Source organism: Camelus dromedarius, chromosome 2, assembly GCF_036321535.1.
Source record: "Camelus dromedarius isolate mCamDro1 chromosome 2, mCamDro1.pat, whole genome shotgun sequence".
NCBI classification, from domain to species: Eukaryota; Metazoa; Chordata; class Mammalia; order Artiodactyla; family Camelidae; genus Camelus; species Camelus dromedarius.
In genome coordinates this window covers 89,713,089-89,730,434 of record NC_087437.1, presented here as the reverse complement: position 1 = coordinate 89,730,434, position 17,346 = coordinate 89,713,089, and the positions used below count along the sequence as shown (strand labels likewise).

Genomic DNA, 17,346 nt, shown 5'->3' with positions numbered 1-17,346 from the left:
GAAGGTGGAAAGTAGAAATACCATGGAGTTTATATCCCTTCCTCAAGTATGGAAATACATTTTCCATACCCAGGCTTACTAATTTTTAGTACATGTTAGGTATGGTAACATTTTGGTTTTTTAAATGTTTCATAATAACAGATTACAAGTAGAGGAGTGAGAGTAGTGACTTTTTGTTTTTATACATTTGAAATAAGAAACTCTGGGATTTAAAAATTGAATTCTACCACTGAAAAAACTTCCTTCAAATAGTGACACAGTTTCCAGATTTATTGCTTGGGTTTTGTTCACATTTCTATTCTAAAACTCCATTTAATATGGTTTCAGTAAAAATTCAGTCCCAGCTGAAACTTGGTAGACCAAATATCAGCTCTGGAGCAATGGTTGTTTTTACCAATTTTCCAGAAGATTGATTTAGATTGTTTTATGTTGTATGACTGTAAAAGAACAAAACACAAAAGAATTCACTAGCTTGATATTTTATTCTGTCTGTATGTGTTAACTCCTTTATTTCTGGCGGTCCATAATAGTATCATAAATAACATATACTAATTATAATCAGTATATGATTATGCTATTAACAAAATACTTGAGATATTAATGAATTAACATATATTAACACTTGTATAGTAAGAAGAATGGCTAGATTTTCATCTTAACCTTCCTCTTGTATAATATCTAGAGGCATATTTTGACGTCATACATGTCAGTACACCAACTGCAAGGTCTGAGAAGAGTCAAGAAATAGACTAGAAAAGTAAGCATGTTTCTGGTCTTTAGGGCTTTATGTGATGCGACAATTTAAATGTTATCTTACAAAAGAGATAATTGGGTAGGGATATAGGTGTATTATGAAAATGAAAAGAGCCTGGAATCTGTGACGCATTTAAAACTATATTAGAGCTATTTGACTTGTTTTTCCTTTCTGGTTTATTAGGAAACAGATTTAATTAGCAAATATATATATATATTCTGATACACAAAGACAAAGTTGACCTCACTGAAGCTTTAATTCCTCATCCTAGTTTTTACCCTTGGGGATAGTATATTTTTGAGCTGAAACAGAGAGCTGGCAGATGGCATGAATCAATTTGGTTAGTGATCAGTTCTAGAATGATCAGAAGGGGCAAAACAGAGTAGTTAGCACAGGTCTAAGGTTAGCATAGTGGATAGGGTACAGAGAGCAGGCCTGTTACAGAAGTCGAGAAACAAATAAGAGTGCTGGTCTGGGCAACCTTGAAACACCAAAGTCACAACCATGGGGAGGAATACATTATTAGTCAGCAAGCAACAGAATAAAACTTGATATTGAATCAAAGGCCACGTGCAGCATTCTTATATATATCTTTCCCCTAGGCAGAACCTGGCTTCTGCACTGCTATAGCTAAACTCCCTATAGATATCAAGTGGGGACACCTGGATTGTGGACACAAGCTGAGAACACGGAGAATGAAGGCTGACATATCTGTCTTTCTTGAAAACCCATCACACTAGTGATGTTAAACTTACTTTACTCAATGAAACTTACTGGTTGGAAAATAATATGTTTAAGAAAATTTTTAGATATATGCAGTGATTGCTTTGGCTAAATCCTATTGGTGTAGGATGGTATGCTCTTGGAAATGTATGCTCAACATTGAGAATTTAAGTAGCCAAAATGACACTAGAAATTACTTGTATCATCCTCATGTAGGCTTTCCTTTAGTTCCTGTCTACAAAATATAGTGAATTATAATAAAATAATTCAGCACATAATACTCATTTACTATATGGAATTTTCTAAAATGATGTTAATATGTACAATTATAGAATATTATATGCAAGATTGATGACCCACATGTTAAACTTAATCCAGTGAATTTTAATGGGCATCTCTATGTACTGTGATATGCGTAAAGCCTTCTGTGAAATATAAATACTTATAAAAATAAATATAAATATAAAGAGATATAATCGTGATTTCAGAAAGTTTTAGATCAAATGGATTAACTAGGAAGAAATGCAAAAACAATGGAGATGTTATCTGCTACATTTTAATAGTCTCTGAAATGTGTTTACATCATGAAATATGTTTTTATCATTTAAGCATCCTAAAATATGACATAAAGTACTACTTACGGGAAATTAAAGATAGTTGAAAATATTTCTGGTATGAAGTATGTGATCACCTTTATAAATATCACAACATTTAAGGAGGGAAAACTATTAGTACAAGTATGCACAAATTGCTATTATTTTCTTAAATGAATAGTGTTAGATAAATTCAATAGTATTAATGTTATTAAGTTAATTTGGTTTAAAACTAATTGATACACGATTTATTAAATATGCCAGTAACATTTGTTAGAAATAAGGGTAAAATGTGTCTAAAATTCACCAAGTAATCATCAGGAATTTTTATTTTACCCAGTATGAATCCCAAATATACATTTGTATGATTGATGAACCATTTAGAACCAACGGTATGTTGGGAAAATAATTTTCACCGAGTTAAGTGCTATTTAATAGATTCTTATTCATTGGTCAGTACTTCTTATTTGCAGCTAAAATTAAATTCTCCAGAGGTCAGAGTTTTGAACTGTTAAATCACCTCACCAGTGGAGGACAGGCACCTAATGGCTGATGAACTGTGACCTCAGAGTAGCCCACTTAACCCACTAGCTCATTTTCATCTCTGTGATGTGTGAACAATTACCTTTCATCCCTTTATTACACATACTCATTTGTTTTCTTCAATTATTCCTGGGATAATGTTTAAAATCTATTTTTTAATGAAATGTGTTTTTTAAAAGATAATTTAGGTAACATTCTGTATTCTCAAAGGAAAAACACCTTTTTTTTAAAGATTGAATTCACTTCAGCTGACAATATGACAATTCTTTATTGAAGTTCACTATAAATACATGGGACTTGCTATGTGGAAAATATGGGTTATTTCTGATTAACTGCTACCTTTCGTGTTCATTTGGAAACCGTAAGATAACATGACAGTAGCTTCAGAGATCACTCATTCAGTATTTCATATAATTTTTCAAAGATCGGTCACTTTGTTAATAAATTTTGTAGCATGTTTCTAGGGCTTTTATGCTCAACAGCATCTAAACAGGGCACTTTTTTTTTTCTCCTTTTTTTTTGGCTTTTCTCCTATGGGAGATCTTAGAGATGTATCAAAGAGGACTTCCTAATTCAGTTCTTTTTCACTCTGCTCTTACCGTAGACAGTTTGGCTTTCAGTTTCTATTCAGTAGTCATTCACCAAACACCTCCCATGCAGATAGTGATGGTTCAGGGTGCTGCAATGAGCAAGACAAAGACGCCACTCACAGAGAATCCACTGAGTTATATTACATCCCTCTTTGGACTTTTCAAGATTTCCTGTTATTCTTTCATACTTAAAATGCTGTGATAAAGTGAATTGAAGAATGACATCATAAGTATTTACAAACTTGAAAAGATAAATGCTGTAGATGTAAGATTTGCTTAAAATGTTCAATCCAGTGAGGATCTCCTCAGGCAACTCTTCTGTTTTGGAAAATAAATTATCAAGGAAATTTATGCAATAAATAATCCATGTACTAGCTATGTCAGTTTCTTGGCTTTTGGGAACATGTTTTCAAGTTTTGAGTATATATTCATATATTTCAGTTCTCTAAACCATATTCCTTATACTTTTACTCAGTTGTGTAATCTCTACCTAACACTTAGCAGACTGAGGTACACAATATTTAAGTGACTTACCTGGGTTCATATGGTTAACCAATAACAAAGCTTACATTAAAATGCAGGTATTCTACTTTCAGAGCCTAATTTTTAGTCAAAGTTAGTAGGGATCATGAAACAACAAAAAAAAAATTATATGATTTGGTAATCTGAGTCAATTGAGACATTTCAGACTCTAAAAATTTCAATTCTCATCAAGATTCCAAACCCCAAATGTTTTAATATATCATTGCAGATTTGTTTTAAAGCACTTGACACATTACATAATATCATTAAGTTCCCATCATAATCCGAAGATGGAGATACATTATTACCCACAGAAAACCTGACCTCGTATAAGTACTTAAAGTAGATCTTTTGATTCCAAAGTTAGTGCTTTTTAGCTTTACTGCACACAAGTGGTTTAAATATGAATTTTTATATTTGTATGTATTGAGTAATTTAATTTGAATTTGGTAATGTTATATAGTTACCATATGATAGTCTGACAAAAAGAGAGTTAAATTCCTTTTGCCAAGATTCACTGAAAATTGTAAGCTCGCTCTCCCTCTGTCAGTGGGACCTGTGTTAGGGGAAATGGAATTGAACACAGGGAGTGAGTAGCATGTTTTACCCATACAGTATCATGGCAGGAACCTGAGGTTTTCCCTTTTGGTGACTTCTTTTTTAAAAAGCCAAGAAATAAGTGATAAATTTTTTTTCTAAATCAATCATAGCTTTGAAAAATGGTTGATATAGCATGAGGTCCTATTGAGGAAATGACAAATCTGTGTCCCACTGTTTTCCTCTTGCAACTGAACAAGGCATATATATATATTAGGTAGTGTAAGAGATAGAGTATGAAATAGATATTTTTATAAAATGTCTGCTGTACTCTAATGGAGTTGTAAACACAATCATAGTCTAACTTCCTTATTTTTTATATTCATTAAAAAGCAGTTTTTAAAATCTTTGCAAATATGTGTCTCCTTATGAAATTAGAGTTAACAAAGAATGGTCTCAGAGGGACTGTAATCATTAAGGTGTGTGTTTTTTGAGTAAATGGGAGGATGATTTTTTTAAATACACTTAAAATCATGAAGATTTAGAATTTTCCAGAATATTTTATATTTTCTAATTGCCTGCTTCTCTCACAAAGCACGAAGGAAAGGTACAGGCAATTTAAGAATATATGATACTTGGAATCCCTATCTTATTCTATGGCCAAGGTATATAATGAATTTTAAGCTTTGAGAACCTAACCATTTCCCCTATTCCATCAACTGTGCATAAATTTTTTAAACTGTGTTTTTAGTGTACATTCATGCCTAATTGTGAGAAATAATATGGAGAAGTCCATGTACCCTTCACCCAAATAACATCTTGCAAAGATGTTACAACTAGAAAATTGACATTGATATAGTCCACCAATGTTATTTGGGTTTCACCAATTTTACATGCATGCATTTGTGTGTGTGTGTGTGTGTCTGTATTTAGTTTGATTCAATTTTATTACATTTGTAGGTTAATATATCCATCACCACAGTCAACATACAAAACAGTTCTATCACCACAAAGATCCCTTGTGCTGTGTTTTTTTTAATTCTTATTTTTTATTGACGTATAGTCGAAGCAATTTAGTTATACATATACATACATATGTATATTTTTTCAGATTATTTTCCATTGCAGCTTGTTACAAGAAGTTGAATATAGCTGTGGTGTTATAACCACACTCATATCCCTCCCCATCCCCACCAACTCTTAACTATCCTTAACCTTTGGTAGCCACTAATCTTTTCTCTATCTCTTTCAACTTTATTTATAGAGTTTTTGATTGTATCACTTTCACTTGTATGTTTTCTTAGTAGTTGATCCAGGTATTGAAATACTATACATTTAGGACTTAACCACAGTCTACCAGTTTTACCACTTCTAGTCAGGTATGGAAACCATTAGGTTCCTTTGCCCTGTCCAGTTTTTACTTGTCTTGAGCATTCCTTCCATATGTGTTGCACACTGCATCAGTCAATGTTACAATTTTTGTTTCTAACATCATGTAATGGAGAAAACTCAGGAGAAGAAGGATAGTCTATATTGTATCTATCCCAATTTTTTGTTCTTTCAATTGTTCTTTTTTCCTTCTTGATGCTCCAAAATTTCTTCTATTCTGTTTGAAGAACTTGAACTTTTCTTTAAGACAGATCTGCAAGGGAAACATATTCTTAGTTTTCCTTTTTCTAAGAATATATTTCTTTCCCCTTGATACCTGGAAGTCAGTTTCGCTGGATAAGAATCCACTATCGACAGTTCTTTCGTTTCCACACTTTGAAAAATATGCCACTCCCTTTGACCTCCATGATTTCCAATGAGAAATCTTTTATCATATGAGCTAGTGTCCTCTTACAGGTAATATATGTTTCTCTCTGGCTGCTTTCAAGGTTTTTTTTTTTGTTTTTTTTTTTTTTCTGTTTGGATTTCAGGAGTTTAATTTTAATGTATTTGGTAAGGACTTCTTTGGGTTTAACTTATTTCAGTTTGCTCCTCTTCTTGTTTTTGTAAATGTATTTCTTATACCAAACTTGTGAAGATTTTGATCACTATTTCTTAAATTCTTTCAGCTCCACTCTCTTTCTCTTCTTTTGGGACTCATATGGTACCAGTGTTGGATATTTTGTTATTCTCCTACAAGTCCTTGAGGCTCTGTTTTTTGTTTGTTTATTTTTGTTTGTTTGTTATTTTCCAATCTATTTTCTCTCTCTTGTTCAGAAAGGGTGAATTTTATTGTTTTATCCTTAAGTTCACTGATTATATCCACTGACATCTACATTGTACTATTAAGCCAATCTCATGAGTTGTTATGGTTATTGCATTTTGACTTCTATAATTTCCTTTTGATTCTTTTAAAATAGTTTTTATATTATTTTGAATTCTTTATTTATTATTTGTTTTAGGATAATTAGTTAATTATTTGTTAAAGCATTTTTAACATGGGCATGGCTTCTTTAAATTCTTTGTCAGATAATTCCAACGTCTGTTTTAACTCAGTGTTAGCATCTATTGATTTTTTTTTTGCCTTTCATTCCTTCTCAACATTTTTTATTGTTATTTTTTATTGAAGTGTAATCAGTTTGCAGTGTTAGTTTCAGATGTATAGCAAAGCGAATCAGTTATACAAATACATACATACATATATATTTTTTCTGTTTCTTTTCCATTACAGCTCATTACAAGAAATTGAATATAGTTCCCTGTGCTATGCAGTAGATCCTTATTGTTTATCTATTTTATATATAGTAATGTATATCTGTTAATCCCAAACTCCTAGTCTATCCCCCCCAATTAGATTTTCCCCCTGGTAACCAGTTTGTTTTCTATGTCCATGAGTATGTTATCTGTTGATTATTTTTTCTCATTCAAGTTATGTTTTTCCTGGTATTTGGTGTGACCAGTGATTTTTTTTTTTTTATCACATCCTGGGCATTTGGCTATTATGTTAGGAGACTCCGTCCTATTTACATCTTCTGTTCTAGAAGGCAATCATTTTGTTTAGGTTTAGCACACAGATCTTGGCTTACATTTGTACACCATGACTATACCAACAACTTAATCTTCAGAGCCTTTGTGGTGCTAATCAGACACTTTGAGTTGTCTGGTTCCATGGGGAGTTGCATTCATCTCTACTGGTGCCACCTAAGAAGGCAGAGGAACTTCCTCAGGCCATATTTCTAGTGTTCTAGTTGGGGTAAGTGGTTCTTTGGCTCATTGAAGATCATTTCAAAGGCTGAGTAATTATTATAGCAGGACTGACCCACCGTCCATGCTGCCCAATTGACCATTGCCTCTCAGGAGGGCAGGGGAGTCTCCAGCCCAGTGGGGAAGGAGATTGCTTTACATGGCACTTGGCAGTGTTGTGCTCACTTGATTACCCTTTTGGGTAGCCCAGTGTCTCCTGAAGTTCCTGGTAGGAATCCCATTTGATCTGCAATAAAAATGGGTCTACCTAGGCCACTTTCTGTTGCTGGGTTCTGTTTAGGAGAAGCCATGCCTCAGTTGCCTTCTACAGTTGGCTGGGGAGCCACTGTGTTGTTCCTCAGGTCCTGGTATCCCTAACTGGTCCTCTTTCCTCTTTCTACCTTTCAGAGTACTCCTTTGGTCACTTCTTGCTTAATTCCAGGTTTTATAACTACACTTAGTAAGGTGTAAAATGATATTTAAACTTTTTAATATTTTCCCCAAATGAGTCAAAAGGAGCATAAATCAGCAAGAAGCTAAGAGATCTTCAGTGAAAAAAGTCTTCTGTGATAGAAAAGGTGGTTTGAACCAAAGCATATAAAAGTATTTAACAGACAGGTACAGCAGAGGAAACAACCAATCAGAGCAAATTTAAACATCAGGTACCTGACTTGTGTTTTTCAGCTGAAAGTCAGCTCTTAATAAAAAGAAAAAAAAAAAGTTTAACAGGTATCTCTACTGCAGAGAACTTTCAAAATCCTAAGGTTCATTGTTGGTCTTTTAGAGGTCATGCAGCAGTCATAGTTTTCCAAATCTATTTGTGCATAAAAGTGAACCCTTTTGTTTACAGTTTTCTTGGCACTGGTAACCAGTGAAAGACTGTGGAGGAAAGCCATTTTTATCACTATCAACATCTACCTCATCCAAAGTGTTTTACTTACTAGATGGAATCATTTAATTAAAAAGTTATTTCTGAGAACATTAAGGAACATTTAATTCTACTTTGGTTACACAAATCTGATAAAGTATTTCAATATATTTAAACCTTCCTTTAAAACATTTCAGGAAATTAGATTTAGACATATAGCCAAAGAAAATATTTATTGTGATGTGCTAAAAATATGTAACCTAACAGTACTGACTTTTCCTGATGTTGTTCATATTTCCAATATTTTATTTTTCTAGCTTTAAGGGACAATAGGATCGAGCTGGTTCGGGCTTCCTGGCATGAATTGAGTATCAGCGTCAGTGATGTTTCTCTCTCTGATGAAGGACAATACACCTGTTCTTTATTTACAATGCCTGTCAAAACTTCCAAGGCCTATCTCACTGTTCTGGGTAAGTGCAAGGGACTAACACTATGTAATCACAAGCCAGAGAGGTGTGTACAGCAACAACAACATGAATCAATAACAAATATACACTTTGAGGATCATCCGAGGGCATTTTAAAAAGCCACTTAGTCACTTTTCCATTTTATAAACAAAGAGAGATGTAAAGATTTATATGACTTCTGGAGAACACAGCCATTTTGTTTCCTGGCCAGCAACAGACACCACGTTTCTTGATTTTCAACTAAATTCCTTTGTGTCAGCTCATCTATATAATGTATATATGGTGATCCTTGTGTAAAGTGATAGAATAGTGAGCATACTGAGTTCAACGTGTCTATAGGATATGCCTCCATTTTCTCATCAGTTACCAATGAGGGTCTTCCCTAATATCTTTTGGCTGCTGGATATGACCCCTTTGTGTATTTCAGTGTCTTTAAAGGACCCTGACATTTCTACATACCTTCTTGCCTTTTGACTTTGTAGTTTTCTAGATTTCTAAATGAAGTGCATAATGTCACTTGTGCATGCATCTTGTAGCTTCTTTTTGTTTTTATTCTCTAAATATTGGACGATTTTTCTAAAGGTTATAGTGACACCAAAAAGCAATACATTCATAGAGATTCCAAGGCAATCAAGCTGCAGCTCAGACAGAGCTCTCTGTGATTCCACAGACGTCAGTGGCCCAATCAGCTGAAATTGCCGTAGTTCATTGAAACACACCTGTGTACTGAACAAGTTAGAGGAATTTAAAGATTGATTTTTTTTCCCCTAGCTCTCCTTCCTTTTTTGATAGATAAAGGCAGAACACTGCATTTAAATGAACTAGTGCATGCTATTCTTTTGGGTGAGAATATTAAACTTAATCCTGCTAGTGAATTGGTTTTGTGCATAGGATTTGAAATATGTTTCTTTGCAAGTCCCACTGGGACTATTTTTATAAAAATCTTCTCAAGTCTGCCATTAAGGACAGTATATACCCACTAAAGGGAGTATTTCAGGATAACAATTGCCTAAGGTTAATGTATTGCTCTGTAGAGGAGCTACCTCGAGACCCCAAGGATAGACAAATGGCTAATTTCAGTTTATTAAATAGTGGTGTGACATAATTTTTTTAAAGGCAATATGAAGGTAACCAGAAAAAAAAAAACAACTAGTCAGCTAATCGGAAAATGTTGATCTGTCATTTATCTTTGTTCTTGTTGTTTTAGTTTGTATTTCTTATATTGCTGCTGTCCAGTATTCTTACATTTGATGCTTTTCAAACTGAATTAAATAGTACAATAAGCTTTCAGCCTGCCTTTATGACTGAATACTTTTAGAAGAAATTTTAATAAACCTCTGTCATGGCAACAGAATATGGTTGCACTCCCAAAATGTGTAGTTTTCTTTATTTCAATCACTCATATACGGGATCTGCATATTAGTTATCTGCTTATTCATTGGATGATTTGGACTCGAGAAGGTACTAAGTGGCTAGCATTAAAAATAATACATATTGTGCTCCACAAAACTACAATTGCATTTCTAATACAAATGATATCAAGAGACATTCTCTACTTTAGAAGAATCAGGAAATCAGGAGTATAGTTGCAATTATTGATGAATCCCTTATTCCAAAATGCATTTTCTAGAACAAAGTACACAGAAGATAATATGTTTTTCAGCTTTAAGAATTATGAAATCAGGAATGAAAGATGCTATTTTAGATAAACCACAATTTACTAAATAATAAAGAAATGTCCTTTGCAGAGTTTACTTCCCAATGCAAGCAATCTACCTTCTTAAATCCCCATACTGGTAAATCTTAAGATATATTGAATGGTTGCTTTTAAGATTTACAAAGAGTATTTTTACAGGTAAAATTCAATTAAAAAAAAAAGACTTTGAACTAAATGCACTTTATGTTTTCAGGATAATAAATACAAATATGCATATATACAGACACATATAAGTATGTGTGTGTCTACATGTGTGTATATATATACACACACACATATTTTTATATATTTTAAATATTTTATTATATAGAAGTGTATTATTCTTGATTGAAGTTATTGTCCATTAAACACCCAGTTTAGTTTGTGAAAATAATAGTCATAAGAACAAATCAACCCTGGTAATTGATGTTTATTTCATTTATTTGCTTAAATTTCAGGTGTTCCTGAGAAGCCTCAAATTAGTGGATTTTCATCACCAGTTATGGAGGGAGACTTGATGCAGCTGACTTGTAAAACATCTGGTAGTAAACCTGCAGCTGATATAAGATGGTTCAAAAATGACAAAGAGATTAAAGGTAAGGAATGGGAAAAGATCTCCAAATCAAAATTAATGTGCTGAAACTAATGTGAAGTGTTAGATCCAGGGCATCTTGTATTTTCTTTTTCATACCACAGTCACTTTCTGATTAAGTGTAATTTGAACCAGATTTATCTTAAATTAGGTAATTTTATAAGGTATATTAATATAATCTGTGTGTGCCCCATTTTTCTCTTATGTAAAGCAGATTTTACAATAATATATATCCAATTAGATAGTTGGAGGAATAAATGTGTTAATATATTAAAAATATATTAAAATACATAGATTTGTGCTTGACAATAACAAGCACTAAGTACATGTTAGATATGATTAATTTCCACACTCATATTCTACAGTATATGGATTATAGACAGAGAAACTCCATGAATATTTCTTCAATTTGTTGGTTTCTGGAAATACAAAGTTCTGAGAATAAAATAGCTAAACATCAATAAACCTGATTTTTAGTGGTTCTCACAGAGGACAAAAAAAGTACTTGTCTCAGTAAAAATGCACAGAAGTTTAAATATTAAGCATAATCCTGCTCTTCATGCACCTAAACTTACATACACACACACAAATATGCATTTTTAGGAGGATTAAGTTTATAGGGGAGATGGCTAATGAGGTTAATAATTTTTTTTATATTACACATGCAAATATCTTGGAGCTGATATCACGGGTACATTAAAATCCAAGTATAAGAATAATTTATTGTGATTGTTAAAAATGTTTCCTATATATATATAGTAATATGTATCAATCTCAAGGTAATCTTCTAGGAGATGGGTTTATGCAAACCATTCTGATTATTTTAACTTATAATTCAAGTGTTGTACTAGTGGGCATGTAGACCTAACAGATAGAGTTGCCTATATTACTAAGAAATCATGGGTTAATAATCCATATAATAATTATGTCTCTTTTCTGTTTTAATTACTCTCGCTCTGTAAATTTCTTCTCAAATCAGGAACCTATTTGTAATTTATCTCTAATCACTATCTTTGTTTCAGAACCTGTAATAAATTCACTTTATTGGACTAAATTTGGAGCAATTAAAGCACCCAAGACACAAGTTAGACACATTGCTATGCTAAGTTAAACTTTCTCTTATGTTCTGCCAGGGCTCAGGAACATCCATTCTAATTCTGCCTTTAGGATATGTTTGTTTAGGTATGTGCAGTAAATGTCTGGCCTTGGTTAGAGCTTTTTTAAATGGACCCAGTACATCGCTTCCAGACTTATCTTACTATGACAAGGATCTGAGCCAGTCACTTTTTCTGCTTAAGCACTTCTGATTGAAAGCCTTAACCTGTAGGATAAGTTTAAAATCCGATTTCCTTGGCCTATAAAAAAGCTCCAGGCAGTGAATTCTTGTATCAGATGTTTTTCTGTTTGAAGGGCTTGGTTTATACTAGAATATTCTTCCTTCTTAAATACTCTCCTTCAGTTAAATTGTTTTATTACTGCACGTACATGCAACCCTTTCTGAATTCTGACATAGTTAGTTCTTAATTTCTTACCATTTTATTTGTGGTTCGTGTAAATATGTCCTCAGAGAGGTCAGAGACTAACATACTAGTCATTAATACTGATTGATTGTTTTTTATATGGTAGCCTTATGAGAAACACATAATGTTTTCATAAAAATAGTTTTATAAAATATCTTACTTTTTGACAAATTTGGCTTCTGCTCTGAATGCTAGAGTTGTTCTTAAACTAAATAGAGGGACTTTTGTTTATATATAAAAATACATACTTTGGATCTTATAAACAGTATACTTTAAAATCATCTGATTCAGGACTAGACCAAAAATCAAAACAAAATCATGTACAGAATGAGCATAAGGTTCTGTACTCTTTTCAGAATTAGTGAAGCTTTTTTTTTCTATGCTCTTTAATGCATGGCTATCAATAGAGCATTTATTATTCCTACACTTGCATTCATAGCTTTTTATCTATTTGCAGCTCTTCTTTCACATGTTTACATAGTTTGTCTTCACAACTAGCTGGTTAAATTCCTGAGTGCTCTAAACTGTTTTTTATAGGTGTATATGCACTTATTATGTATGCAGTACTCTCTGCAGAATGCACCTTCGTTACTATGGCTGTCCTCTAGATACGCCAGGTGGAAGTTCACTCCAAAATCCCTCAGCAGACACTCCTCCCTGAAGGCAGTGCTCCATCCTTGTCTTGCACTCTTGTGTTTTCAGAAATCAAAATTTGTTTTCCTATTATCATTGAACAATTTTTGCTATAATATCATGACACTTTTTAAAAAGACAATCCCTAGTATAAAGCAATGGAAAAACATAGGCTAATCAAATCCAGCTAAATTCAATTCAATAAGAAATTGTTAAAATGTGTTCCAAGTGCACAGCATTCTATGGGGCATGAGTGAATATCCGAATGAAAAAAGAGGAACCTTGACTTGGAGATATTTAAGGTGACTTTGGGGTAATAGAACTAGCTATGAGGAATATTTTCCTATAAAGAAGAATGTATACTATATGTAAATCCCAAAGTAGCTATTATGGTAAGGGGAAGGATTATTTTCCATATATTTTAACTAAGTATTGACCAGTCAGCATATTGACACTGTGTTAAGTTTCAGACTCTAGGATGGATGGAGGGATGGGCCTTCAAAGTGACTTCTGATTTCAGGATGAATTATTTTTTCTGTACAATATTTTGTCCATTTCTATCTAACATTTGAATTGAATTGCCAAGTTTCTGGGGGAACATTGTTTCAAAGTTCTAGCTGATTACAGTTTCTTGGCCAGGATATTTATTAGAGTATAGAGCAGTGGTTCTCAAACTTTAGCCAGCATCATCATCACCTCCAGGGCCTGTTAAATCTCAGATTATAGGGCCCTGAGCCCTGGTTTTCTGATTGAGTAGGTCTGAGTGGGAACCTGAGAACTTCTGTTTTTAGTAGTGTGTTAAACGTGGGGGTAATAATGATGCTTCTGTTTGGGGACCACATTGCTAAAGAGAATAAAACGTTAGGAAGTATCAGCAACTTCTATAAAAGTCTTGTCTCTGTCTCTGAATATTGGTTTTTTCATCTGCTAAATGAGGATTATAAAGCTTGCCTCAAAGTGCTGTTGCAAGGATTTCATATAAGCCAATATGTATAAAGTGTTTTCATAGTACAAGGAATCACTGAATACATTTAGATGTTATTCTCATTATTATTATTATCTTGAGCATGATTGATGATCTGTAACAATCCCTGAATTAGTCCTAGAAATATAAACACAATAGAATTATTCCTTTAAGATACTCACATTTGGGGGTGGACGTACGAACATAAGATCTAGCAGGTCTAGTAATAGATGTAGGAACTGGCTACAGTTTTTGTACCAAGGAAGAAGCAGAGATGAGACCTGTTTTGTGGGACAGGTGAAGACAAGAATTGTTGATGAATGTAGGTCCTCAGTAAAGATTTGTTAAGTGAATAAGTGGGTATTAAACAATGAATGAAATTCATCATATGGGTTGTGGGTAAAAGTAGGTGGTAGAACATACTTAAAAAAGGAACCACGTGCTTACACAGAGTAAAAGCATGTGATCATTTGAAGGAACTATGAAACTTTCTGAGTGACGTGGACATGGGAGGTGAGTGCAAAGGCAGGGGCCAGTTAAGTCATGGAAGGTCTTTTACTCAGATTAAGGGGTTGGAATTTATTCTGTAGGCAGTGGTGAGACATTTTCTTCTATTTGTTTTAAACAGTGGAAAGTGAACAGTCATAATTTTCATCTAACTCTGTTTTTCCCTCCCCTTGAATCTGATTCAGAAATCCCTTTGGTGCCTCTGGGCAGCTCTGTATTCAAAACTGCAGGGGGTTTCAGTGCAGCTTTTAATCCTCTGTGTAGCAAGGAAGTCTGGATATTTGCCATTAAATGTGGGGAAAAGATGTGTATTGCCTTCCTAAATCTATCAGCATCCTGAGAACTTATATAAACTTTCCATTCCGTGTATAAGTTTAGTAATTTATAGTATGAGCAGTTATCATAAAATCTTAAGATTTTCTTTTCCAGCTAACTAGTTTTTCCAGGAATATGTTAGGTATAATTTGATGATAACCCTTAATGACCCACATTTTTTAAAACAATCTTTTCCCCTGGAGTGTAAGAGGGACTTGTGACTATATGTGATCTCACCGCCTTAATCATGTTACCTTACATGGCAAAAGGGATTTTACAGATATAATTATGGATCCCTTTTGAGTTTGTCAGAGGTTAGATTGTCAAGGGAAGCCTGACATAATGAGATGAGGTCTTTATAAAAGATTGAAGAGCCAGAGAGACATTCTCCTCCTGGCCTGGAAATAAGCAAATAGCTATTGTGTGAACTGTCTTTAGGGGCCATGTAACGAAGAACTGTTGGTGACCTCTGGGAGCTGAAAGCTGTTCCTTAGTGACAGCTAGTGAGAATATGAGGACCTTGAATATGTAGGCTCAAGGAAATACATTTGCCAACAATCTGAGTTTGTAGGGGATGCTAAAACTTAGATGGGAATCACAGCCCCTGCCAGCACCATGACACCAATTTAGTGACATTGGGAAGAGGACCAGGCTATGCCCTATCTGAACTCTTAATCCATAGAAATTGTGAAATCAGTGCACGTTGCTTGAGGACACTAAGCTGGTAAGAATCTGTTATGCAGCAAACACAGGAAGCCGATCCAGAGAGGAAGAATGATTTCTCATGGTCACACACATGGCGAAGACTGGGCTTGAATATTCTGATTCTAGGACACAGGTCTCGAGTTTGGGAGGAAAGCTGACGGCTGAAAGAGTATTTAAGGGACGTTTAGAGCATGAGCTAATTATAATTAGGCTATGAACTAATGGATGAAACAGATTTTAAAAAGAGGTGGATTTAAAAGAGAAGATAAATTTCAGAGGAACTTGGTAAATGATTCTGAAAATGGGGCTAAAATATGGGTCAAAGACAGTACAATTTGGGTGCCCAAGTGACTTGGATAGTGAACATGTGAAACTAAGAAAGGCATTGGGAGAAATGTATTCAGAAATAAATATGTTTATTCTTTAAAATATTGAGGTTGATGTAACTATATAGAATCTAAAAGTGAAGCTTAGCAAGCTTTTAAAGTTAGGTGACTTATAACTAAGAAAGGAATTTTGACAAAGAGGCCTATTATCTCTTAATGAAGAACATTTTTACTTTTAGCTTTTTGAAATAGTCATCACGCTTTATGTGTACAGCACGCTTCCAACAGAAACTCCCTCAGGACTCCCTCCTGACCCTGAGAATTATGCTATGTAATAACTTGCATATCCATCAAAGCCTGACTTTGTGGTGAGTTGCTGAAGCTTGTCAGTACTTAATAGTATTGCCTGTGTTCTACAAGTGTTATTTACTTACTATACATCATTTGTTCCAAATGTTTGACCATCAAGCTTAAGCTGACTTTCTTTAGCTGCATTTCCCTGTGTGAACAGGGATTTTGACCTAGATTTTAATGTTAATCAAAAATAATGCAGCAGCTCATTTTCAAGTTGGCTAAATATATTGTAATTTTACTGTGAGCTACTTAGGACATAATTTTTTCAGCATTTGGAAATGGTAGAGTGTATTTCTGAATGTTATGTTTCTCAAAAGCCTTTAGACTGCTTGGATTAGGATCACCTGAGATACTAGTTACAAAAATGCAGATTCCTGGGCTCAGTGCAGACTTTTAAAATCAGAACTCCTGGATTTCAGGCCTAGGAGTCCTAATATTTAGTAAGTACCTCTGTTGATCCTTAGGTTCACTGTAGTTTGAGAATGCATGCAATTAGAGACCAGGAAGCTGAGGATTCATGGATAATCAAAGAAAGAAAGAAAGAAAGGGGTCTCAATCTACTAAGTTTAGAAAATTACTCATTGTTCTGTGTCCTTTATGAGTCTGTTCTTAGAAGGAGATTCTCTACTGAATCGACATGTGCTTTAGTGGATTAACATTTCTGAGAATTACTGCAAAAATTCCATTAGCCAACATCTTAGCAGTATTCTTTGACTGTATGATTTTCTTTTTAAATTTGTTTTGTGTTTCCTGCATTGAACTCTATGGAATCTACTTTAAGAAATGGTAGGATATATATTTAATTTAAATACTCTGTCTGGCATTGCAAAACTAGTTTTGGCCTAATGCTTCATTAAATGTCAGTTGTACAAAACCTTAACTTAAATGAGTGAAATATTAACATGTAATCCAGAGATTGTGAATTCTCTGGAGCTAAACACAAAGGAAAGTAAAACAGGTATTTGT

General features: G+C 33.8%; 1 protein-coding gene across 3 annotated transcripts in view; it reads left to right on the top strand.

Annotated features, from left to right (window-relative positions):
- CADM2 (cell adhesion molecule 2) overlaps positions 1-17,346 on the top strand; it is a 945,585-nt gene that overhangs the window by 795,349 nt on the left and 132,890 nt on the right. For all 3 annotated transcript variants that reach the window (XM_010978531.3, XM_031457665.2, XM_031457658.2), the window contains 2 exons: positions 8,619-8,771; positions 10,923-11,060. In XM_010978531.3, coding sequence (XP_010976833.1) covers positions 8,619-8,771; positions 10,923-11,060 — 291 coding nt within the window. The remainder of the gene's footprint in view (positions 1-8,618; positions 8,772-10,922; positions 11,061-17,346) is intronic.